The sequence below is a fragment of the Urocampus carinirostris genome, chromosome 4 (assembly GCF_059441175.1).
Source record: "Urocampus carinirostris isolate Australia breed hairy pipefish chromosome 4, RoL_Ucar_1.0, whole genome shotgun sequence".
Classification (NCBI taxonomy): domain Eukaryota; kingdom Metazoa; phylum Chordata; class Actinopteri; order Syngnathiformes; family Syngnathidae; genus Urocampus; species Urocampus carinirostris.
The window spans coordinates 10,067,921-10,092,251 of record NC_142352.1 but is presented as its reverse complement, the minus strand read 5'-3'; the positions used below and the strand labels follow the sequence as shown (position 1 = coordinate 10,092,251).

General features: G+C 40.7%; 1 protein-coding gene and 1 pseudogene across 3 annotated transcripts in view; one reads left to right on the top strand and one right to left on the bottom strand.

Annotated features, from left to right (window-relative positions):
• Positions 1 to 22,954, top strand: part of gramd2aa (GRAM domain containing 2Aa) — a 68,752-nt gene extending 45,798 nt beyond the window's left edge. For all 3 annotated transcript variants that reach the window (XM_088333614.1, XM_088333612.1, XM_088333613.1), the window contains exons 4-12: positions 828 to 900; positions 4,552 to 4,655; positions 9,887 to 9,985; positions 12,028 to 12,099; positions 12,501 to 12,557; positions 14,171 to 14,348; positions 16,145 to 16,238; positions 20,188 to 20,292; positions 20,397 to 22,954. In XM_088333614.1, coding sequence (XP_088189740.1) covers positions 828 to 900; positions 4,552 to 4,655; positions 9,887 to 9,985; positions 12,028 to 12,099; positions 12,501 to 12,557; positions 14,171 to 14,348; positions 16,145 to 16,238; positions 20,188 to 20,292; positions 20,397 to 20,400 — 786 coding nt within the window. In that variant the 3' untranslated portion in view covers positions 20,401 to 22,954. The remainder of the gene's footprint in view (positions 1 to 827; positions 901 to 4,551; positions 4,656 to 9,886; positions 9,986 to 12,027; positions 12,100 to 12,500; positions 12,558 to 14,170; positions 14,349 to 16,144; positions 16,239 to 20,187; positions 20,293 to 20,396) is intronic.
• LOC148366804 (U2 spliceosomal RNA) lies at positions 6,423 to 6,558 on the bottom strand (annotated as a pseudogene).
• Positions 22,955 to 24,331: the final 1,377 nt, after the last annotated feature.

Below are 24,331 nucleotides of genomic sequence, written 5' to 3'. Positions count from 1 at the left end.
TTTCTCACAGTTTTATTGGGAAGAAGGGAAAGGAGTGCACACACGATCCGGTGATCGCTGGTCGCGGGGAGCAGGCGGGTCTGAACGCGGAAGTGGAACTTTTGTGGCGAGCGATGGCCGTGTTGGGAGTGGAAAAAACAGGTCAGTAGCCGGGACAGGAGAGCAAAAAATGTAGTTGAGATCAGCAACGAGTCGAAAGCCCGGAGTGGTGAATAGACGTGGTCAAGATAAAAAAACGGATCGTTAATCGGGATGGGAGAGCAGACGTGGTCGAGATCAAAACAGGTCGTAATTCGGGACGGGAGAACAGACGTGGTCGAGATCAAAACATATTGTAGCGGTAGACAAACAGGAGCAAAAAACGGGACAGGCGAAAAGGGCTTACTGTGTAAAAACAGAAATTAGCAGACAGACCGACAAAAGGGGACTGACAGGACAGAGTTTAAATACTGACAGGGAGCAAGCTACAGCTGGTGCCACACGGACAAAGGCCAGTTGGGCGCCATGGCAACCGGGACACACGGGTGGGGCCAATTGGGCGCCAGGGCAACCGTGACATATTGTGATTCATGGTATTCTTTCAAAAAGTAGCGGAGTAACACACCATGTTGTAATGACTGTAGAGTTACAAAAAACAATCAATAACGCGTTACAGTACTCGTTACCGAGAAAAGTAATTGCGTTCCAGGAACGCGTTCCTTTGTAACGCGTTATCTCCAACACTGGTGGGCGGCGAGTCGGGTCGGAGTGGCTGGTGAGGGGGTTCCGGTGCCGTCCAGGCAGCCAAGAAGCTGCTCATGATGACTCTGCCCTGTCCCTCTGCACAGACTGTCAGCAAATACAACTCGCAGTACCATAAACTCTTCCAGTGTGTGGCCAAGGATGAGCTCCTCATGAAAGGTAACACAATCAATAATGATGCTTTGCATGTCCATTTGACTTTTTTTGTCTTTTGATTTTTGAAATGAAGGCATGTGAAGCATGTGAATTTAGGGAAGCATGAGTAGAAACTGGGTTGCGCGAAAAAAGCATGATCTTTAAATGGGGCGGCAGTAGCTCAGGAGGTAGAGCGCTCGTCTTGGGATCAAGGGATCCCTGTTCGAATCCCGGCTCGTCCGTGTTACATGTCAAAGTGTCCTTGGGTAAGACACTGAACCCCTAATACCCCCAATAAGCAGGTTAGCGCCTTACATGGCTGCAAGGCCGCTATTGGGAAAATGTGAAGCACAATGTAAAGCCCTTTTGGGAAGTCATAGCTCAGGAGGTAGAGCGCTCGTCTTGAGATCAAGGGATCCCTGTTCGAATCCCGGCTCGTCCGTGTTACATGTAGAAGTGTCCTTGGGTAAGACACTGAACCCCTAATACCCCCAATAAGCAGGTTAGCGCCTTACATGGCTGCAAGGCCGCTATTGGGAAAATGTTGAGCACAATGTAAAGCGCTTTGGGAAGTCATTGACTTGAAAAGCGCTATATAAAAAAAATGCAGAGAGAGAGAGAAATGGCAAATGATCTGCATTTATTTAGCACTTTTCAAGTCAATGAAGACCTCCCAAAGCGCTTTACAATGTGACACTTACCCATTCACACACACACTCACACGCCAATAGGGAGTCAGCCATGCAAAGCGCCTACCTGCTTATTGGGGGCATTAGGGATTCAGTGTCTTGCCCAAGGACACTTCGACATATAACACGGAGGAGCCGGGAATCGAACCTGCGACCACTTGATTCCAACACTCTTCCACCTGACCTGATGCCGCCCATGTATGTCTAGTAATAAAACACAGGAACAAAGTAAGAAACAAACAAAAGGTCAAAAAGACGACAAAGATGTCCGAACTAGAAACAAAAAACAAACCTAATGCAGTAGTTAAAACTGGGATTGAATTGGACAACAGGGTGATAGTGATATTTACTTAACCCAGAATGCTGTCTAACCATTTCCTAGGGAAGCAAGGGTCTCCAACCTTTTTCAAGCTGAGAACTACTTTTGTAAATAGTTACTACAATAGGCACCCAGTTTGATATTTATTTGTAATATAACAACTTATCATGTTATTACTATGTTATTACCAGGTTGATTGTTGAAAATAGGGTTCAATGTATTCAGTCAACCACAAAAAAAAACATTTTACTAGAAAATTCCCATGACCCATGAGTTCATTTCAGAGCAGGTCGGATCAGGGCACCTCATCTGTCTATGGAGGCACCCCAGTTATAAAGAGTCGGGGTGTGTATTGCTTCTCACCCTGTTGGTGCCCCCTGGAGGAAGTTGGCGTACCAGAACCTGACAGTTATGACAGTCATATTTATAATTTATAACTCCACCTCAATAAACTTATCTTCCCTAAAATTAAGAGCATTTTTATATTGACACAATCACAATGGCGAGTGTCGGGAACCTATATGACTCTTGGATTTATGAAAGCAAAATGTTTATATTTCAAGACAAAATTCAACAAAACTATCAAACCCGCCCTCCAGACAACCTAATTTTTCAGCAAATTTTATTTCACTTTGTGACGTGTGATAATCTGATCAAATCTATGAAATCATAATGAAGCTAGAGCTAGATCAACAAAAACAAGATTGTTGAGGCTCATTTTTGCCATCATTTTTGTCATAAGGAAAGATTCAAAACAAGATGCAAGCAGAGTTCCTTTGTAAAAATGTCTGCAAGTTCTGCAAATGAGCAGGACACGGATGTATTTAACTGCAGAGATCCACCCACTTCTCCCCCCCACCCAATATTGTTGCTCTGGGAGCTTGGCTGCTGTTTTCAGGTGTTTACACTTTGTTATTTGGGTTTTCATCACAAAGTGTTTCAACAGGTTTGTATAAGTAACCTGTATTGTTTTGTACTGAAAAATAAACATTTCATAAAAAAAGATATGCTCTATAAAGATTAATAAGGTTAAGTTTAACTTTCTTTTGGAAGAAGGGCTTCAAGAGTTAGGCGACTTCCTCCTACGTGGTAAAAAGTGGCCGAACCATTTTCTCAACCGCATCAAGCTTCCTTATTTCACTTTCACTTCAAATGAAACGGCTTGTCTCTTCTTTACACCATCCGTGGTGATTGGATACATGAGATATTTAACCATAAAAAAATTTCCCCAACAATTCAAAGAAAAGATAATCATACAATTTACAAAATAAGTAATTAAGTTAGTTATTTCTTAGAATCTTTATATATATATATATATATATATATATATAAATGTATATATATATATATATATATATATATATATATATATATATATATATATATATATATATAAAAAATAAATATTAATAATAAAATTAGACATATACAGACGCTGTCCTACTTACGAATGAGATATGTTCCGGACGATTACTCGTAAGTTGCTTCAGTGCTATATTTTGTATGTAATGTATGTCTAAGGTTTGTATAAGTAACCTGTACTGTTTTGTCCTAAAAAAATAAACATTTCAAAAATTAATGTGCTCCATAAACATAAATAAAGTTAAGTGTAACTTACTTTTGTAAGATGTGCTTCGAAAGGTCATCCTCCGTGGTAAAAAGTGGCCAAAAAAAAGCCTTCCGACCATTTTCTCAACCGCATCAAGCTTTCTTATTCCACTTTCATTTCAAAAGAAACGGTTTGCCTCTTCTTTATACTTTACATCAACCATATTGAATGGATGCACGAGATATTATTAAAAAAAAATGTCAAAGTAGAATGTTTGACAACGAACTAGGAAGAGGAAGCAGATTTCTTCTTCGGGGTGGACGCTGGGTGAGCTCTCATAGCGCCACATAGTCTAATAGTGGCTGAAAGAAGCACTACAGTAATGTTCTCTACTCGGAAAAAGGTGCCCAAATCAAAATCTAAATAGAGCAATGTCTGGATATTATTCGACATCCCGAAAAAAAGGTTCGTATCTCCCGTTTACGTAACTTAAATCTTCGCAAGTAGGGGAGCGTCTGTACACTTAAAATAACCAGTGTCAATTGAGTAAACCTTTAACACTGTCTCAGTGAACATGAAGTCCTTGTTTACAGCTGTGTAGATTTTTGCAAACTTTAAGAAGTTCTTCGGTCCTCATTTGACTTTTTATTTTTTACTTCATTGATACATCTTGAAGCACGGCGGCGCAGTGGTTAGCGCGTGTGCGGCACAGTTCTGAGGTCATGGGAACCTCCTGCGTGGGTTCAAATCCAGCTCCCGGCCTTACTGTGCGGAGTTTGTATGTTCTCCCCGTGCTTGCGTGGGTTTCCTCCGGGCACTCCGGTTTCCTCCCACATTCCAAAGACATGCATTTCAGGTGGATTGGCCGGTCCAAATTGTCCCTAGGTGTGACTGAGCGAGTGAGTTGTCTGTCCCCGTGTGCCCTGCGATTGGCTGGCAACCAGTTCAGGGTGTCCCCTGCCCACTGCCCGATGATTGCTGGGATGGGCTCCAGCACCCCCGCGACCCTACTGAGGATAAGCGGTGCAGATAATGAGATGAGATGAGATGATACATCTTGGCTGTACTATAAGAGTTTGGAGCTCTAACGAATTGTGTGCTTGTCTTTGTTTCCTCAGTGTACTCTTGTGCTCTTCTCAGAGACATCCTCTTGCAAGGCAGGCTTTACATCTCTCGGAACTGGTTATGTTTCTATGCCAATCTCTTCGGCAAGGACATCAAGGTACTGCTTGGATTACTCTTTTATTCCTATGATCTCCGTCGAAGGGCTTTCACACAATAGCCGTACTAGCGACTTGATTTCTGGTCGACTCTTAACTAATAGACCCCCTTTCCACCACAGCATGCGCGAGCATTGTTGACCAGGGTTGGTTAGGGTTACTTTAACTGGATTACTTTCAATTACTTTTGGATTACTCCAATACCAAATATGCTAATAAAAGACAAAAGAAACTAAATATGAATACAATTACTAGATTTTGTGCAGGCTTGGGGAGTAACGGAATACATGGAACGGCAAGCTGTTTGGATTTATTTTCATTTTGAAACTAAATATGAATAAAATTATGACTCACAACACGTGGTAAGCTTTCTCTCCTGGATTTGATCTCTTTGATCTCCGGCAAAACTCAGATTCAGATTCAGATTCAGATCTACTTTATTGTCATTCTAGTACACGTGTATACAGAACGAAATGTCGATGCATCTGACCCCCACAGTTTCCTTGAATGTACAGATATAAATAAAGTTGTATTGTAATTGGCTACGTATAGTATTTTACCATAGTGCCGATAGTGCAAGAAGAGTAGCTAACCAGATGTGCAAAATGGGCAGTCAGGTTAACAAGTCAGGTACACAGTAACATTAACACTGTAACAATAACGCTGTAATTACCATAGTGCAGAGAGCAATGTGCAATGAGTGGCAAGCTATAAAAAACTGCCAGTAGTGCAAAAAGTCAGATTAGCAGCCGTTTAGATTTAAGTTAACTATATGTTAGATTGACCATTTAACAGTCTAATGGCCAGGGGGACTAGACTATTGCGGAGCCTGGTGGTCCTGCACCGCACACTGCAGAACCTCTTCCCAGAGGCTAGCAGAGTGAACAGTCCATGATGGGGGTGAGAGGGGTCCCCGGTAATGTTCTTAGCATGGGATAGGCAGCGCTTCTGGCCAATGTCCTGAATGGAGGGAAGTGTAGTCCCGATTATTTTCTCTGCTGTCCTCGTTACCCTCCTCACACTACCCCAGTCGGTAGCGCTGCAGCCTCCACACCACACAGAGATACAGCTGGTCAGGATACTCTCTATGGTGCCCCTGTAGAATGTGATGAGGGAGGGTGGGGGCAGGTGGGCTCTCCTCATCCTCCGCAGGAAGTACAGGCGCTGCTGTGCCCTCTTAACCAGTGATGCAGTGTTCACGGACCAGGTGAGTTTGTTTGTAATGTGCACCCCTAGGAACTTGATACTGCTGACAACCTCCACAGCCTTGTTGTTGATGCAAAGTGGGGCATGGTTGGGCTGGTTTTTCCTAAAGTCGACAATGATCTCTTTAGTTTTGCGACAGAAACAAAATGAAAATAAATCCAAACAGCTTGCCAACATCATTTTTGCTGTTCCATGTATTCCGTTACTCCCCAAGCCTGCACAAAATTTAGTCATTTTATTCATATTTAGTTTCTTTTGTCTTTTATTAGCATATTTGGTATTGGAGTAATCCAAAAGTAATTGAAAGTAATCCAGTTAAAGTAACCCTACCCAACTGCAATTCAGAAGAACAACACACCCAACTGTTGTGGGTATGTTTGCACAAAAATCGCCATTTAAGGGTTTTGGGGTTTTTAAGGGTTATTGTTCTATCTTCGTTATTCATTATCCATTATCCGTTATCGGTCAGTTCATAATACGCTACAAAGCCTAGGAGCCGGGACACTTACTCTCAGCCAAAAGGCCAAGCTAAGGTCCTAGCCCTAAAGCCTTGCTGCGATCATTGCGAATGCACCGTTCCCGGAGGTACTGCAATACCGGGCCGATGCGTGGAATGGACAGAGCAAGCTCTTATTCCATCTCCGGAATGCAAAAATCAAAGATCATGGCAAAGGCCAAGCTAAAAGGCCAAGCTAAAAGGCCAAGCTAAGGACTTGGCATCAAGGCCAAGCTAAGGACCTAGCATCAAAGCCTTGCTACTACACTTAAGGCCAAGCTAAGGACCTAGCATCAAAGCCTTAGGCCAAGGTAAGGACCTAGCATCAGAGCCTTGCCATTTAAAGGAACACAATTTTTTTTCCGATTTCCATAGTAAACAGGCATTTTCATTCATCCATCCATTATATGCACCGCTTATCCTAAGTAGGGTGGCGGGGGTGCTGGAGCCCATCCCAGTTATCTTCCGGCAGTGGGCAGGGGACACCCTGAAATGGTCGCAGCAGTTTTCAAAAGCCATTAGAACAACTAACTGGTCCGAAGACATCATTTGGAATGTCCCAGTTTGCCCTGCCCATTTCATATCTGGTATGTAATCGTGGCAACCTGGTTTAGACTTATTGGATGTCGAATGCTGTAAGTGTAAGTAGGATAAGTGTTGAGGAAATGTTAAATGGCTGTTATTAATGTCTACTGTACTGCAAGTTCAGCGCCTAATTGAACGGTTTGCATCTCAGCGGCGTGGAGCGAACGAAAGTGAAACTGAACAAAATGACACTGAAAAGAAAAACAAATTTTGCAGATTACAGGCTGCAAATAGTGAAAGATTTGGGCAAAATGCAGAGAGAAAGTTTGTAAAGCTTGTAAGCTATTGGCAAGAAGCTGAAATGACATTTGACGTGAGGGAGGCAGAGGGAGGAAGCCGCGCGTCTTTTATCTCAACACCGTGGAGGAAAATGTATTTGGATTTTGAGTTAAACTGATTATGTGGTAATCATTTTCTTTATCTAAATATTTACTTGAGTAAAAGGAAGTGCATTCTGTGTGGATCCTCCACAAAGGATAAAAAAACGGCGATAGAGAAGCCCGACTGGCCGGACTTAATGATTGACATTTTAAGCCCAAAATTCTTGACGGGTTCGAGTTGGATTCAAGATCTTACCTCAAATACATGTAGAATACATATAGTAGTAGCGCTTCGAGGAAATTGGTGGAGAGGTGAAGTATCAATCCCAGGACAATAGTACTGATCCAATCCAAGTACTCGTTTAGTATCGTTAATATTGATATTTGGGTCGATCCACCAATCCTCCTCTTTTTTGAGATTTTACTATCTACGATCCATGATCTTTTTCTGTCAATCGGCTAGTATAAACTGACATGAATTCTGCTGTTCCGCCTCAACAATGTAGGCACAGCTTGGCTACGTAACACTTCTACAAACACGGGAAGGGGTCGATATGTATTGTTCCTCTCTTCTCATTTCCTTGAAACTTGACCTTTACTGACATTTTAGTTACATAAAGCTTCTTATTCAGCCCGCATTCTTGACATACTCGGTTTAAAAAACAGTGCTACATGCTCTCACCTGCCTGTAACTACATTTCTGTACACTGAAAACACACCATTGGGTTTTGTACATAACAGTGGTTCAACTGGCCTTAAAAATATCTGAATCAAGTGATGTAATTATATTATGTATAATGTATAATATGTATAATGTCCACACCCCACTGCACTTCCTATTTGCCACTGTCATAATTTGCTTCTGATAAGAGTTCCAGTGTAGATTTGGCCCTATACATATTATACATTATACATAATATAACATGATATAATTACATACTATACATACAATGGAACCTCGGTTCTCGACCATAATCCGTTCCAGAACCCTGTTCGAAAACCGATTTGTTCGATCACAGAAATCATTTTTCCCATTAAAAATAAAGTAAATCGTTTTAATCCGTTCCAACAACCTGAATGTTTACCTTGAATGTTTGACGTAAAGCTAACCCAGGCTAATCGTACGTTCGCTTTATCGTAATCTTCCGTACGAAAGATTACGCTAACATGAACGTGTAAAAATTTAAAAAAAAAGGATAAAGAAAAGAATTATGAATAGGATTTCTTACCTTTGTGGTGGTCAACAGAAGGCGCAGGTGAACGGTGAGGAGAGGAAAATCATCAAAAGTTTTTCAACCTCTTCCAAAACTTGCGGCCGTTGCTTGCTTATAGCACTCACTCCCTTAGCCACATCACTCGATTTCACAGCCTCCCTATTCTTTAGTATCGTACTGATCGTAGATTTAGCCATGCTGTATTCACTAGCAAGATCAGACACTCGCACACCTCCTTCATATTTTGCTATTATTTCTTTCTTAAATGCAATAGTTGTACGCACTACTTTTCTTTTTTCACCTGTAGCAACTCTGCTGCTTGCACTGACTTTCTTCGGAGGCATAATAAGGGGCTAAAACACTTCGTACAGCTATATTAAAAGCGAAAGCAAAACGAAGCATGTCGGCACGCGATAACAGTTGGTCAGGAAAAGAGCCATCTACACCCGTACGCCGCTCAGCATCGCACCTTAGCGTACGCACTCAGGCATTACCGGCGTTCGAACTACGATTTTTTGACCGAACAGCGATGCAAGAATTTCTCAAAACTTTTGGTCGGACTCGGATTTGTTTGAACTGAGAGGCGTTCGAAAACCGAGGTTCCACTGTACTATACTAAATAATAACTTTTTCAGAGATTCTGAGTTTTGTGACATTTAAATTTGTCAGCTTCCTTTTGTAGCTTCCCTCCTGGTTACATTGCTTCGAAATATGGGCCTTTATATTTAAGCATTTAACCAATCACATTTTAGCTATTATATGTTGCCAAGCAGATCTGCTGGCCCCCCTGAGGCATAACATAGTGATGATAAAACTGTTGAACTAGCCAATCAGAAATCGAGTTAGTGATGCCAAGTCCTTCTCGGAGGCCTAAGGAAGCGTCCGCTGGGGGTGGGGCGGAGGGGTTGGGGTGGACGGGGGGTTGGGGGATGTAATCCATTCATGGTTTTGCACTCTACCGTAACCTCGAATCTATGAAAAACACAAAAAAAATGTTACAGGTAATTACAAATAATTAATTTTCAGAGCAAAAACATATAAACTATGAAATACAAAAATAAACTTTACATTTATTATATAATATACTTAATCCCTCAAAAACACAAGGAACATAGATTTAGATATTCAGATGTACAAAAAAAAGATACTTTACAAATTTAAAGTCAACAACATGTATCCCCTGAAAAATGCGCATATCGACCAATCACAAGAGATAAAAAGCGTCTCGAAGGCAACCGGCTCTTGATTGGTGGGGTGTCGGCTCTTGTTGTTCACTTCATAGAGCTGGCTTGTTCAAGAATGACACATCAGCAAAGGCCATCGCTGTAGGCCCAGGTGTGAAATGCAAGGCCCACCACTGATACAGAATAAAGAAGTAATGCGTCGTTTTGATATGCTGGTTCCAATCGTAGGTGGCCATTCCTGTCGTTTCCGTGCGCTTGGTGAAGAAGCACAAAACAGCGGGCCTGGTGCCCAACGGCTTGGCCATCACCACAGACACCGGCCAGAAGGTAAACGCTCCATCCCATCGCCTGAGTTCAAAAGGTGCTGCTGATTTGAGCGTTTTTCCAAATGAAGTGTGACGGGAAGCGCAGAGCTAAAGATAGCAAAGGCTTGGCAAGGGGAGAATGGGGGGGCTTGTGTTATATTTTAGCTTTGACACCACAGCGTGAAAATATATATGCACTTCCTCGAGTTACTGGGCTGTACAAATAAATTTTACGGGACTGATTAGCAAGTTAGCAAAAGAATAAAGCTGCTGCAGTGTACTGAGAACACACTTGAACCTACATAACGTCAACCGCCACTTAGTAACATGTAGACTTGGGCCAGCATTGTGGATTAGAGGTTATCAAAGCTCACAAGCATAAGGGTCTCTCTCTCTCTCTCTCTTTGTCTCTCTCTTTGTCTCTCTCTTTGTCTCTCTCTCTCTGCTTTCCGTCACATTATTTTAAAACAGATTTTTTATTAAGGAATCACTGTTGTTTTTTCGATTCCACGCTGTATCTCCTCTCTCTCTCTCTCTCTCTCTCTCTCTCTCTCTCTCTCTCTCTCTCTCTCTCTCTCTCTCTCTCTCTCTCTCTCTCTCTCTCTCTTGATCTCTCTTGCTCCATCTCTCTCTCTCTCATACTCTCTCTCTCCCTCTTATTCCCTCTTTCACCCTCTCTCTCTCGCTCTCTATCTCTCTGTCTGTCTGTCTCTCTCTCTCTCTCACTCTCTCTCAATCTCTTTCTCCCTGTCTCTCTCATACCCTGTCTGTCTCATACCCTCTCTCTTGTTTTCTCTCTCTTGCTCTGTCTTTTGTTCTCTCTCTTGCTCTCTATATCTCTCACACCATCTCTCTCTATCTCTGTCTGTCTGTCTCACTCACTCTCTCTCTCGATCTCTCTTTCTCCCTTTATCTCTCTCTCTCTCTTATACCCTCTCTTTCTTGCTCTCTCTGTTGCTCTCTCTGTCTCTATCTCTCTCTGTCTCTCTCTTACCCTTTCTCAGCCTCTTTCCCTCTCTCAACTTCTTAGCCTCTCTCACTTTCTGTCTGTCTGTCTCTCTCTTTCTCTGTCTCTTACTCTATCTTGTTCTCTCTCTTGCCTTCTTTCTCTCATTCTCTTTCTCTTTAAATAGTCCCACACAAGGATAGAACCTTTGTAGTCAAGTCATGTTTATTTGTATAGCTCTTAATCACAAGGAATCTCAAAGGGCTGCACGGACCACAGATTATTGCAAACTACACACAGACTATTATTACACCATCCCCTGATCTAAAACCTACATGAGGGCAAGGAAAAACTCAAAAACCTCAACATGAGGAAAATAAAAGAACCTTAAGAATGGACTGCACATGAGGTAACCCCCCTTCCAGGATGACCAGGCTAAAATGGATGATGCAATAACAAATAATACACAGATATTGTCAAGATAAAATATAGGTTATTCATATGCTATAGAACATAAGTATGTTTTAAGCGTAGATTTAAACTGAGGTTGCAGATCGAATCTCAGAGGGCAGAACATTTCACAACAACAATAACACTCTCGAACCTGCGGTTCTCTTCTTAGCTCTCGGGATCACTAGTAGACATAAGGGGAAATTAAATCTGAAAGATATAAGGGAGTAGTGACGAGAAGACAGAAATTAGCTAGATACTTTCTATTTTTTGACATACTCATGAATTTACAGCCGATTTATGCTTGGCCTGCCTGGGATATGGAACACTGGCCCGGATGGACTAAAAGTGTCTTATTGCCATTACTAAATTAAAACTGTATTAGTGGAAAAAGTTGAGAGAGGTCCTTCTCTAATCCTTTCCATGACTACTTACGGTTGATTGTTACTAAAAATAGAGTTGGGATTAAAAACAGAAAATCCTCTTTGTGCCTTGTTTTAGTTTTAATCAAAAGAATTTTGCCCCTGCACCAAAATGTTTTTTTAATCCTTTCTCTTACTGGGACAACAAAGAAACGATGTAAAGCATTGACAGTAAGATGTGTTTTGCTCATCGTCACAACTCCAGATACACTTTTTTATGCCTACCTTCTGTTTTTATTTCCTCAGTATGTATTTGTGTCACTTCTGTCAAGAGACAGCGTGTATGATGTCCTTCGGCGAATCTGCACACACCTACAGGTACAGTTGTGTGTGGTGCATACACAACAAAGTTCAGAGCAATGATTGGGGTTCGTACGAGTGCTTGAAATCCTTAAAAATGCTTGAAATGAAATACTGTGTTTTCAAGGATTAAAAAGGGCTCAAATTTTGGGTGAAGTGCTTGTGAATGCTTGAAATTGTTGCTATGTCACTCAACAATCGACTCAATATCTAAAATTCACATGTCTTGATAAATGCACCAGCAAGATTAAAAATCGCACATGTAAATAGTTGATATATTTGTACATGATTCACCACGGATGTTTTCTTTTGATGGTGCTGGACAAATTGGAAAATTAGCTTTGTCAGTCCTTAGAAAGTGCTTGAATTTGGCCTTGAAAACGGTGTACAAACCCTGAATGTTCCTTCTTCCTCTGCAGGTCAACGGGAAGAGTCTGAGTTTAAAGCAGTACATGGAGGAGCCTACTTTGTTGCTGGTTAGTGATTGAAGCTTAGAACACATCTATACGTTAAAGCTCACCATATCAAAAAAGCAGTGGCGGGCTGTGCATCCCAAACCCAAGCCTTCAGTGATGGCCTTTAGTGGTGTGTCCTTCACAAATGAACAGGTTCTTGGAAGTAACCAACAGAAGCCGGATGCTCACCAATGAATAGCCGGTTCCCTTCGAGACGTATTTTTTATCTTTTGTGGTTGGTCAATATCCTTGTTTTTTAGGGATTCTATTTTGTGCTAATGCGTATAAGAGCGTTAAATTGTTTTGTTCTTTGTCTTTTTTTGTACATCTATAAATACTTTAATTTACATTTCCTGTGTTTTTCAGGGATAATGCATTTTACATAACAAATGTAAAGTTTATTTTAAAATAGATATTTTTAATTACCGGTAACTTTTGGTTGTGTTTGTCAGAGATTTTGAGTTGCATGACCTTAAAGCTGTTCGTATTAAAAACTTTTTAAGTTTAATAAGTTTAAAGTTCATAGTAGAGTGAAAAGAATTAATGCATCAACCACCCTCACCAGCTTATGTGTCTTTATGACTGGAAGGTTTACTTGGTATCGTTACCTCAAAATCTGATTTGCAATATCAACAGTTTTATCATGACTATGTTATGCCTCAGGAGGGCCTGCAGATCTGCTTGTGAAGGCCTTTGGGCAGATTTATGAGCCTACCAACAAATAATATCTGAAATGTGATTGGTTGAATGCTTAAGTATAAAGGTCGACATTTGGAAGCAACATAACCAGGGGGGAGAGCAACAAAATGAAGCTGACAAACTATTTTTAATTATTTAGTGTAGTATGTAATTATTATACATATTATACATAATATAATTGTATCACTTGATTCAGATATTTTCAAGGCCTGCAGAAAAGGCCTTGCAGGCCCACCACACACAATGGTTTGTTTTTAGTGGAAACAAATTGAGCTATGGGCAGGTGAGAGCACTCTGCACATTTGTTGTTGCACTGAAAGTCAATATTTTAATTCATATTTTATTGTGTGCTTTTTAGAGATTCAGAATTGCCTAACATTAAAGTTGTTTCGTATAAAAAAGTTACACGTTTAAGTGTGTTAAAAGTTAACTGTCAAAAAATAAATGCTATTTTAATATTGTAGAATGATGTATTCTAGACTTTGGTGCATTACCGCCCCCTAGCTGAAGTTTTATTACTGCTGCTAGAAAGCCGCGGTGTCGCCAACTCTAATTCTGATTGGCTAAACCGACAGTTTTCTCAAACACTGATGTTATATGTCTCAGAGATCTCCGGGTAGATTTCTGAGCCTAACAAAAACTAATGGCTGAAATGTGATTGGTTAAATGCTTGAATACGAAGGGACACATCTGTAAGCAGCGCAACCAGGTGGAAAGCAATGAGAGGAGACTGAGAAGATTGATACATATTCATGGACAAAATATAATAACATCATATGATTCAGATATATTTTAGGCCAGCATAGACGTCCTTGCAGGCCCTGACGGCCCACCACTGCATAAAAGGTCTTCTTGTCGACTGCAGTTAAATTCAACGTATTTCATTACATGCACAGTCGATCCAGTTATTGATGTTTGTTTTTGTCGCACTCCAGGATGAATTCCCAACGCCTGACGAGTTTCCGGTGGTGGATGAATTCCCGTCAGTGTTAAAGTGGAGACGGAAGCCTTCAGTGGTTTCAGTGTCCTCCTCCCTTCCTGACCTGCTGGGGAACTCCAGCAACACTCTCAGCACCACTAATACAGCCTTCAAGTCTGAACAGCCTCTAGAAGGTACGGTGTTGTCACAAAAATTGTCCCCCCTGTCATGAAATGTCCCCCCTCGCGCAAATGTTACTAAACAATACTTTCAACTTGCTCATAGGTGATTTCTACTAGGTATGCTAGCTGCAAATGCTCCAAAGTTTACCGTTCCAATCCCCCCAAAAGTTAGATACGAAGTCGTTATTATGACGTTTACAAAAATATGAACACATGAATCAGATTTATATTTGTTTGAACCAAAACAATTTTGTATTATTTATCAATTGCCTTTTTGAATAATTCACCGATTTACTGAAGTGGCAAAATGACCACTATAATGGAAATATCAAAACGGTGATGTGGTTTCAGTCGTGCCTTTCAGAGCAGACTTAGCAGTCTACCCACAATACACATAGCAAATTGGACGGCGACGTTTACTTTGGACCATGCTCGAAAAGTGCAAATTTAATGACAAGTAGCTGTCTTATGATTGTTTTTTGCCATGGCTCAAAGCTGTGGCAGGTAATGTGTGCGAGTCATGATGTATGGTGTTTTTGTTTGCTTAGCCTGTGTTTTTTTTGTCGATTTGTTCTTAAGTTTGATTTGAAAAGGCGTTAAAAAAGTCTTAAAAAGTCTTGAATTTAAGTCATGTGTTTTTGTGACACCCTTAATCACAAAGAGTCTCAAAGGGTTGCACAGACCACAGATGATCGCAAACCACAGACTATTAATACACCATCCCCTGATCTAATACCTACATGAGGGCAAGGAAAAACTCAAAAACCTCAACATGAGGAAAATGAAGAAACCTTGAGAAGGGACCGCACATGAGGTAATCCCCCTTCCAGGATGACCAGGCTACAATGGATGTTGCAATAACGAATAATACACAGATATTGTCACCATAAAATAAAGGTTATTCATATGCTATTGAATAGAAGTGTGTTTTAAGCCCAACAGTTCCACTGAAGTTGCAGATCGAATCTCAGGGGAAAGAGCATTCCACAGCATTGGGGCCTGAAAGGAGAATGGCTCCGGACCGGAACATAGTGGGAAATTAAATCTGAAAGATATGAGGGAGCAAGTCCATGCATGATTTTGTATACTACCAACAGAACCTTAAAATCACATCTTAAGCTAACAGGGAGCAAATGCAGGTTAGCTAAAATCGGGGTAATGTGATTAAACTTTCTTGTCCTAGTTAAAAGCCTCGCTGCAGCATTTTGTACCAGCTGAAGGCTCTTGATTTCGGACTTCGGGAGACCGGAGAGTAGTGCATTACAGTAATCGAGACGGGAGGTAACAAACGCATGAATTATAATCTCTGCATCCGACTGAGACAGCATAGGGCGAATTTTAGCAATGTTGCGAAGATGGAAAAACGCTGTTCTAGTCATATTCTTAACGTGTGTTTGAAAGGACAGATTGGGGTCAAATATGACAACTAAATTTTTTACTACGTCACTCTGGGTAATATTACATATGTCAATGTTCAGAGCAGTTTTTGAGAACAAGTCACGGCATTTAGATGGACCAATAACTAACATTTCGGTCTTTTCAGAGTTAAGGCGCAAGAAGTTGAATTTAACTGTACTTAAGCTTTGGGGACCCTGTAACCCACCAGTGGAAAAACATTATTTTAGTGTATTTTGTGTTTCTATGTGTTTATGTATGTACTCTCGACATTTTTAACAATTTTTTTTTCAAGGTTGTTTTTTGTGTGCCATGTTCGTTAAGGTTGCTTAACACTACGATATCTTTCAATGTGCCTCTACCAATACATGCCTGCTGATTGAATCGTTTACAATGCATTGGATGTGTTACAGAGCGATCCCTGCAGACAGACCGAGGCCTCTTATCAGAACCAGTGGCGGAGTTGGGCCAGATGGAATACCAGCTGCTAAAATTCTTCACCCTGCTGTGAGTGTGCAACACGTTTACACTCACTAACGTTAAGTCTGAGAGGTGGTCAGGTTTTGTGGCATTCATTGCAGGTAAAAAACACAAACACTTTAGGGGGTGATAGTTGATGCTGGGCAGCACGGCAGCGCAGTGGTTAGCGCGGCACAGTTCTGAGGTCATGAGATCGAACTTTCCTGTGTGGAGTTTGCATGTTCTCCTCGTGCTTGCATGGGTTTCCTCCAGGCACTCCGGTTTTCTCCCACATTCCAAAAACGTGCATGTCAGGCTCTAAGATAGCTGGGATGGGCTCCAGCACCCTCGTGACCCTACTGAGGATAAGCGGTGCAGATAATGGCTGGATGGATAAATATGTGTGACAAACTTACATTGTCATAATAAAACGCCTCAGTCCGTTAGTGATGCCTTAAAATTGCTATGCATCAAAAAGGTGAGTAAAATAGGAAATATTTGAAATAATTGAACATTACATGGAAATATTCTCTATTATATGTTGTCAAAAAAATGAGTCAAACAATCGCCCTGTTACCATCCATCCATCCATTATCTGCACAGCTTATACTCAGTAGAGTCGCGGGGGTGCTGGGGCCCATCCCAGCTATCTTCGGTCAGTGGGCAGGGGACACCCTGAACTGGTGGTCAGCAGCTACGCGGGTGCGCAATCATGCACTGCCCGCACATTCTCAGCGCACAAGAAAATCTAGCCAGCGCAATGTTCCCTCTAAGATGCGTGTGTGAGTTTTTAAAGTTTTTTTAGAACAGGCTTCTTCGGCGCGGCTCACTAAAAGGCTCTTCAGGTTGTTTTTGCTTCTTTCATCCCTATTTGACCGAATATTATGTAACATTATGCACAAAATGACTTAAAGGAAGGGGGAATAGAACAAAAAAGAAAAAAATACCAAAATGAAAAAGTAGTGTAAAGCTGATAAAAAAAACAAAATGAAGAGAAAAAAGAAGGAAAATTTCAGAAAAAAAAGAAAAGAAAGAAACAAAGGAAAAAAGCAAATAGAGAACAAAAATAAAAAAGTAACAGCTAGGAAAAAATAAACCCAATGAATTTTTTTTAAAGTGATTTAAAAAATGGGAAAAAACAGGGAAAAAGAAGAAAACGTTTGGGTTGCATTCAAATAATTTCCAATTATACCAAGTCAATCTTGTTGCCAACATTGTACTTCCACTATAAAAATGTGGTTAAATACAGTTGTGTATCGTGCAACTGACTAAATAAGCCCCCAAAAATGTTAGTAGTATGCGACAAAAGATACAAGGAAAACAAAGAAATGGAAATCTTGTGAAAGAATTGTTGTAAAAACAAACGACGTTTGTATGCTGTAAAATCTTTGCAATAATATATTAGTCAATTCATTCAAAAGTGATTTTTTTTTGCATTGCCGGAAACTCAGCAAAATGTAACTTGATGTTAAGTTTTGGACATGTTTGATAATTAATTATCTTGCCACACTTGGGATTAAGGTTGCTCACTGTTGTTTCAATTGTTGCTCACCGACTTTGTGTGAACGCTCAGACCCGTGGAAAATTACAGGGAACATTGGTGGTCAGCCAGTCTCAGGGCACACAGAGACAGACAGGTCACTTGCTCATTCACACCTAGGTACAATTTGGACAGGCCAATTAACATAAAATTTTTGGAATGTGGGAGGAAACCGGAGTGCCCGGAGGAAACCCACGCAAGCACGGGGAGAACATGCAGACTCCACACATGACCTCAGAACTGTGCCGCACACGCGCTAACCACTGCGCTGCCGTGCTGCCCTTGCCCTGTAATCATCATCACTAAATGAATATACTATTAGGGGAATGACCCTAGTAGATAATGTCTTTAATCTGAAAGGAAAGGACAGCCTCTAAAATCTGAATATTGCCAAGAGGTTTGGTATCCCCACTTTGAACGAGTAAAACTAGAACTTGGACAGAATAGACTCCAGAGTTTGTTGGAAATTTAGAGAGTGAACACTGGGTTCTTAATGTCCTCTTTATTTTCGCTTCGTGCTACGTGGTTAATATAAGAGATTTTGTTTGTAGGACTACAAGTAACTACCTGACCTTGGTCTCCTTATATTAGTTTTCAAGGTTACATAGCTCATTTATCTTAAACAAAATCAACTAATTTTATTTATATTACGTTTATTTATTTGTATTATTTCATTAGCATGTTTAGTATTGGAGTAATCCAAAAGTAATTCAAAGTAAACAAATAACATTACTGAAATATTGTGGTATTTGGATTATATTTTTCAACAGATAATTAGTAACTGTATCAGATTATATTTTAGAGTAACCCCACTAAGTGAAAACATGTAAACCCACTGCTTTTTAAATTCTCAGGTTCTTAAAAAATAACCTCCGTTCAAACCGGTCCACTGTTGTCCTCTAGTGTTCAGTTTACATATTACATTTATTTGTGAACACAAACATAACATATTCTTATGAATATAGATAGTCACCTATGTGTTTACTTTCATATAAGGCCTATATAAGGCTTTTAGTTTTTTACAGCTGCAGACTTTTTTTTTACTTGGAATTTTTTACTCCAATATGACTCAAGCAACATTTTAGGTTGCGACCCCTCCCTAAGGAAAGCATTTTTTCCCCCCATCAAAGTATCTTTTGAAGTAAAAAATTATTGTCCTGAGATCAAACGATTATTTTAAAAATTATAATTTCAGGTTACAGAAGATATTTGTTTAAAAAACAAAAGGCTCATTCAATACAGTGCTTTAATCAAATGCTTGAGCCTGTCAATTGGGTTTTCAATGTAAATTGTAAAGTATTTAATAAATACAGTGGAACCTCGGTTCTCGACCATAATCCGTTCCAGAACCCTGTTCGAGAACCGATTTGTTCAATCACCGAAATCGATTTTCCCATTAAAAATAATGTAAATCGTTTTAATCCCTTCCAACACCCTGAATGTTTACCATGAATGTTTAACGTAAACATGAAGCTAACCCAGGCTAATCGTACGTTCGCGTTAGCGTAATCTTCCATACGAAAGATTACGCTAACATGAACGTGTAAAAATAAAAAAATCAGGTCGTTTATACGTCATTTAGCACCACAAGTGGCTAGCGCTTCATTGGAAAGGGGGCTCCGTTCCAACACCCTGAATTTTGGGCTCAGTTCCAACACCCTGAATGTTTACCTCGAATCATAAAGCTAACCCAGGCTAATCGTACGTTCGCGTTAGCGTAATCTTCCGAAAAAAAAGATAAAGAAAAGAATTATGAATAGGATTTCTTACCTTTGTGGTGGTCAGCAGAAGGCGCATGCTGTATTCCCTAGCAGGATCGGAAACTCTTTCATATTAAGCTATTATGTCTTACTTAAAGGCAATAGTTGTACGAACAACTTTTCTTTTTTCACCTGTCCTGCTTGCACCGACCTTCTTCTGAGGCATAGTTAGGGGCTAAAACACTCCGTTCACCGATATTAAAAGCGAATGCAAAAAAAGGGAAGTGCGCACGTGATAACAGTTGGTCACGAGTGGGGGGGGAGGGATCCACACGATCTACACCCATACGCCGCTCAGCATAGCACTCTAGCGTACGCACTCAGGCATTACCGGCGTTCGAACTCCGAATTTTTGACCGAACAGCGAAGCAAGATTTTCTCGAAATTTTTGGGCGAACTCCGATTTGTTCGAACTGAGAGGCGTTCGAAAACCGAGGTTCCACTGTACTTGAAAAAGGGTTTCTAATTTGCGGGTTTTGACTTTTGCGGGACCTTTTTGGAACGTAACCCTGCGAAAAACAAGGGATTACTGTTCAACATGGCTGCAAAGAGCAACTGTACGTAAAATTTTATGTTGCATCCGTCCTTCCCTTTAAAAAAAAGTTTTCTATTTGTTCAAAAAAATACTTGGCCTCCGCACAAAAAGCCAACAGTACTAAGTCAATGTCTCAATGAGTGTGCGTTCTTCTCTTGCCAGGATCATTCTCCTGATCCTGTCTTCTTGCTACCTGGCATTCCGTGTCTGCAGTCTGGAGCAGCAGCTCTCCTTCCTCAGCAATCCACATTTGCCCCTCAGGGAAAGGTTACAATTGTCTATCAGACTACTAACATACTCCCAAGTACACAATCGAGGAGGAGAGACAGTGTAACTCTTTCATGCGTTTGTCTCGTTTTGCCGTTGTCCAGGTAACCTTGGTTTTGTCTCGATGGGCCTTCAGTTTGGATGCCACTCATTCATCTCCGACCGTACATCTTGTACTAGGGAGGCAACGCGGACCTGTCCCTGACACCATAAAGACTGGCCCTGCTGTGGAATTTGGAGATCACTTTGAGACTATGCAAAAAAAATCTTTTTGTGTCCTGTATTAACTCTTAACGGTATTCACAAAGATAGGTTTTTTTTCAATTGGGCACATAATTTGTAATGTGCCTCCCTAGAATTATGGAGATATGTCGCAAAATACTCCAATGCTGTGACGTCATTGAAGGGACACATCGCTTGTAACATGGTGAACCCCGTTAACACAACATGTGAGGCAGCTCCGAAACAGTTGGTGATTGTGGTGAAAAGTGATTGCAATCAGCTCATTTCTGCTTGGAGGAATCAGAACTTTGCTTACCCTGCCGCTGGGGGCCTTGTCACTGTTTTCTCCCAGTCACATTCTTTGGCCTCCAAAAGCTTCGTAGGGTAAATGTGCCGCCATGACAGTGTGCTCTCCTTTTCTGTTTGTGGTTTCCGCCACGTGTATTGTGCTAATAATGTCCAGCTATCTCTCCATTAACGTCAGGGCTGCCGAAGACTTCCCATTTTGTTTTCTACCAGTTACAGCCCCGTTAGCTACAGTGTTGTTTGGTCAGTTTATCGGTTTATTCCTGGTATGGTTCGCGTTTTAGTATGGCTGCTCACTACGTGTTTTTGGTTGGCCAGCCTCGTGTTTTTCCGGCAAGGCTGCAGCCGCGTTTCATTGATAAGCCCTGGTTAGCCCCCGCGGGCGGCTCTCCGTGTGAGTTTTTTTTGCCAGTAAGCCCTTTATTGGATGCTCACACGTTGTTGTAACAAGATTGCTTCGACCTGTGACAGGACACCATGGCATTCTCCACAAAAACTACCAAAACCTGGCTATCAATTGTAACCTTTTCGATCGATTTACACCTAAACCAATATGGTGATTGGCTTGCCTTGGTGCCGGTGTTCATACATTACATCATAGGTCAGGCGGTCAAAGACGAGACAGGCTGTCTTTAAAAGGCATCATCCTGGAAAATAAATGAAATACAGACGCTCCCCTACTTAGGACCATTCGACTTATGAAAAACGGTAGATACGATCATTTTTTTCGGGATGTCGAAAAATATCCGGACATTGCTGTAAGTTAGATTTTGTATTGTGTGCACCTTTTTCCGAGTACAGGACATTACTGTGGTGCTTCTTTCCGCCGAGTGGCGCTGTGAGAGGTCACCCAGCATCCACTCCGAAGAAGAAATCTGGCTTCTACTTCCTGGTTTGTGTGTAATCATAACGTGTACTGTATAGCTAGCGCGCTAAGAACTTTGACGTTTTAGTTTATTATGTCATGCATCCATTCAATAAGGTTGGTGTAAAATGTAAAGAAAAGGCGATCCGTTTCTTTTGAAACGAAAGTGGAATAAGAAAGCTTGATGCGGTTGAGAAAATGGTCAGAACGCCTTTTTTTCAGCCATTTTTTACCATAGAGAAGGAAGTTGCCTAACTCTTCCAAAAGTGAGTTCAACTTCACTTTATTTATCTTTATAGAGCATATTATTTTATGAACTGTTTATTTTTTAGTACAAAACAATACAGGTTTCTTATACAAGCCTTAAACATACTTATATAAACTTTAAACATACAAAATATAGCACTAGAGCAACTTACAAACAAATTCAACTTACGAACGTTCGTCTTAGGTCGGGCAGCGTCTGTATACCGATAAAGTATATATAGATTTTATGCAAAAAAACATGTACTATTTCCTCACATTTTGCATCTTTTAGAATTTAGGAACACCTTTAAGACAGGCGGACACTTATTCAATTCAATAATTACTTGAAAAGACCGAAAGTCGAGAAAATTGAAGTTCGGCTGAGCTGACGGAGCGGTCTTGACTTCTGCACTTTTTTAAAAAAACGTATGAAAAACGACCACCTTATTTGCAACGCATTTCTCAATGTAAGTATTGCACAAAAGATAGTGGTTCAAACATGTGCCTCGCACTGCACGGGTTTGAATCTCAGCGCTGACATTTGCATGTTCTCCCTGTGCTTGGTTGGGTTTTCTCCAGGTACTCGGGCTTTATCCCGCATTCCGAAACATGCATATTGGGTTTATTTGGCGACTCTAAATTGTCCATAAGTGTCAGTGTGAATGATGACTTAACTGTCTAAATTTTCGAGGTGAGTTTCAGGCAACCAGTCCAGGGTAAGGAATGGATGGATGGATGGATGATTTTTAAAAAGAGGTACACAATTGTCACTTCATTCATCAAAGTAGACACATTTAAAACACTTGACTGACTGTAAAGATGATTTAACTAAAATATACCGTATTTTCCGCACTATAAGGCGCACCGGGTTATAGGGCGCACCCCAAAAAAATAGTTTTTGGTCCTATATTTTCCATACATAAGACGCACCGGATTATAAGGCGCTACAATGGGAAAGTCGACAAAACAGTCAGATAGTTCAGTCAAACTTATTACTCCCTTAACATTCCGAAAGCTTGCAAAGAAGCACCGGGTTATAGGGCGCACCCCAAAAAAATAGTTTTTGGTCCTATATTTTCCATACATAAGACGCACCGGATTATAAGGCGCTACAATGGGAAAGTCGACAAAACAGTCAGATAGTTCAGTCAAACTTATTACTCCTTTAACATTCCGAAAGCTTGCAAAGAAGCAAATCTGTGTCGAGAACACGTGCGGATGCGGTGTCCGTACGATGTCACTCAAATGCATCGTTCCAAATATCATTCGGAAGGTTAAAGTCTTGGGATTCAAGAAATGCCAACCATTCCTTAGTGTCTATTTTCCTTTTCGCTCGCAACTTTACTGTGCATATGACAATAAACACTTGGAATTGAGTTTAATTTAAAAATAGACACTCCATTCCATCCATTATCTGCACCGCTTATCACTGAAACATCGAGTTCAGTCTGAAACAAGATACAGGGAAAATATATAGCCAGAGTAGCTAACCGAAGTTGTGTTCAATAATAATGTGCAACCATGGTCCTCTTATATCCGTGAGTGCAGTAAATCCAGGACAATAAGATATTTACAAATACAGAATAGTAAAAAATGCTTTCTCTATGCCGTCAACCCAACGTGTGATTCACATTCATCTTTTTCGGCCAATTGCAGGCTTTGTTTTGCCGCTTTAGCCTATGCCAGCCTGTAAATGATAAAAAGGATCCGTCCACTTTACCTCTGAATAACTTTAGCCAATGGTGATCTATTCAAATTATGATTGACACAATGGTTAGCCAATGAAACGCCGGTAAATAAATCCCAGCATACACCGCGGACTACTTGGCGTTGGGGGGAAAATCTAGTCGGCTGCTGCATTAGTTGCAAGACTTTGCGACTTAAAATTGATCCATAAATAAGGCGCACGGTCAGCTTTTGAAAAAAATAAAGGCTTTTACGTGCGCCTTATAGTGAGGAAAATACGGTACTAGGGCAATAATTACAATGTGAATGTAATAACTAGAGAACTATGTCATGTATATTTATAGATGTATTAATCTGTCGTCAAAGAGTGGTTTATTTTCTGCATTTCAAATGAAGTTTTCTTCTGAGTACTTATGACAAGCAAAACTAAATTTTGTTGAAGAATGTGTGGTTAGTTTTTGCTAAAAATTGGCATTCTAGTTTAGTCATTAACAAGTTGATTAAAATGGCAACAGCAAAACAAGAATGGTTGTTGGTCATTTCTACCTCTGACTTTGGAACACTGAAACATCTGTTAAGTTTCTGGGATATATACAGTGAAGGAAATAAGTATTTTAACACCCTGCTATTCTGCTATTACTCCCACTTAGCAATCATGGAGGGGTCTGAAATTGCCATTGTTAGGTGCATATCCACTGTGGGAGAGATAAACTA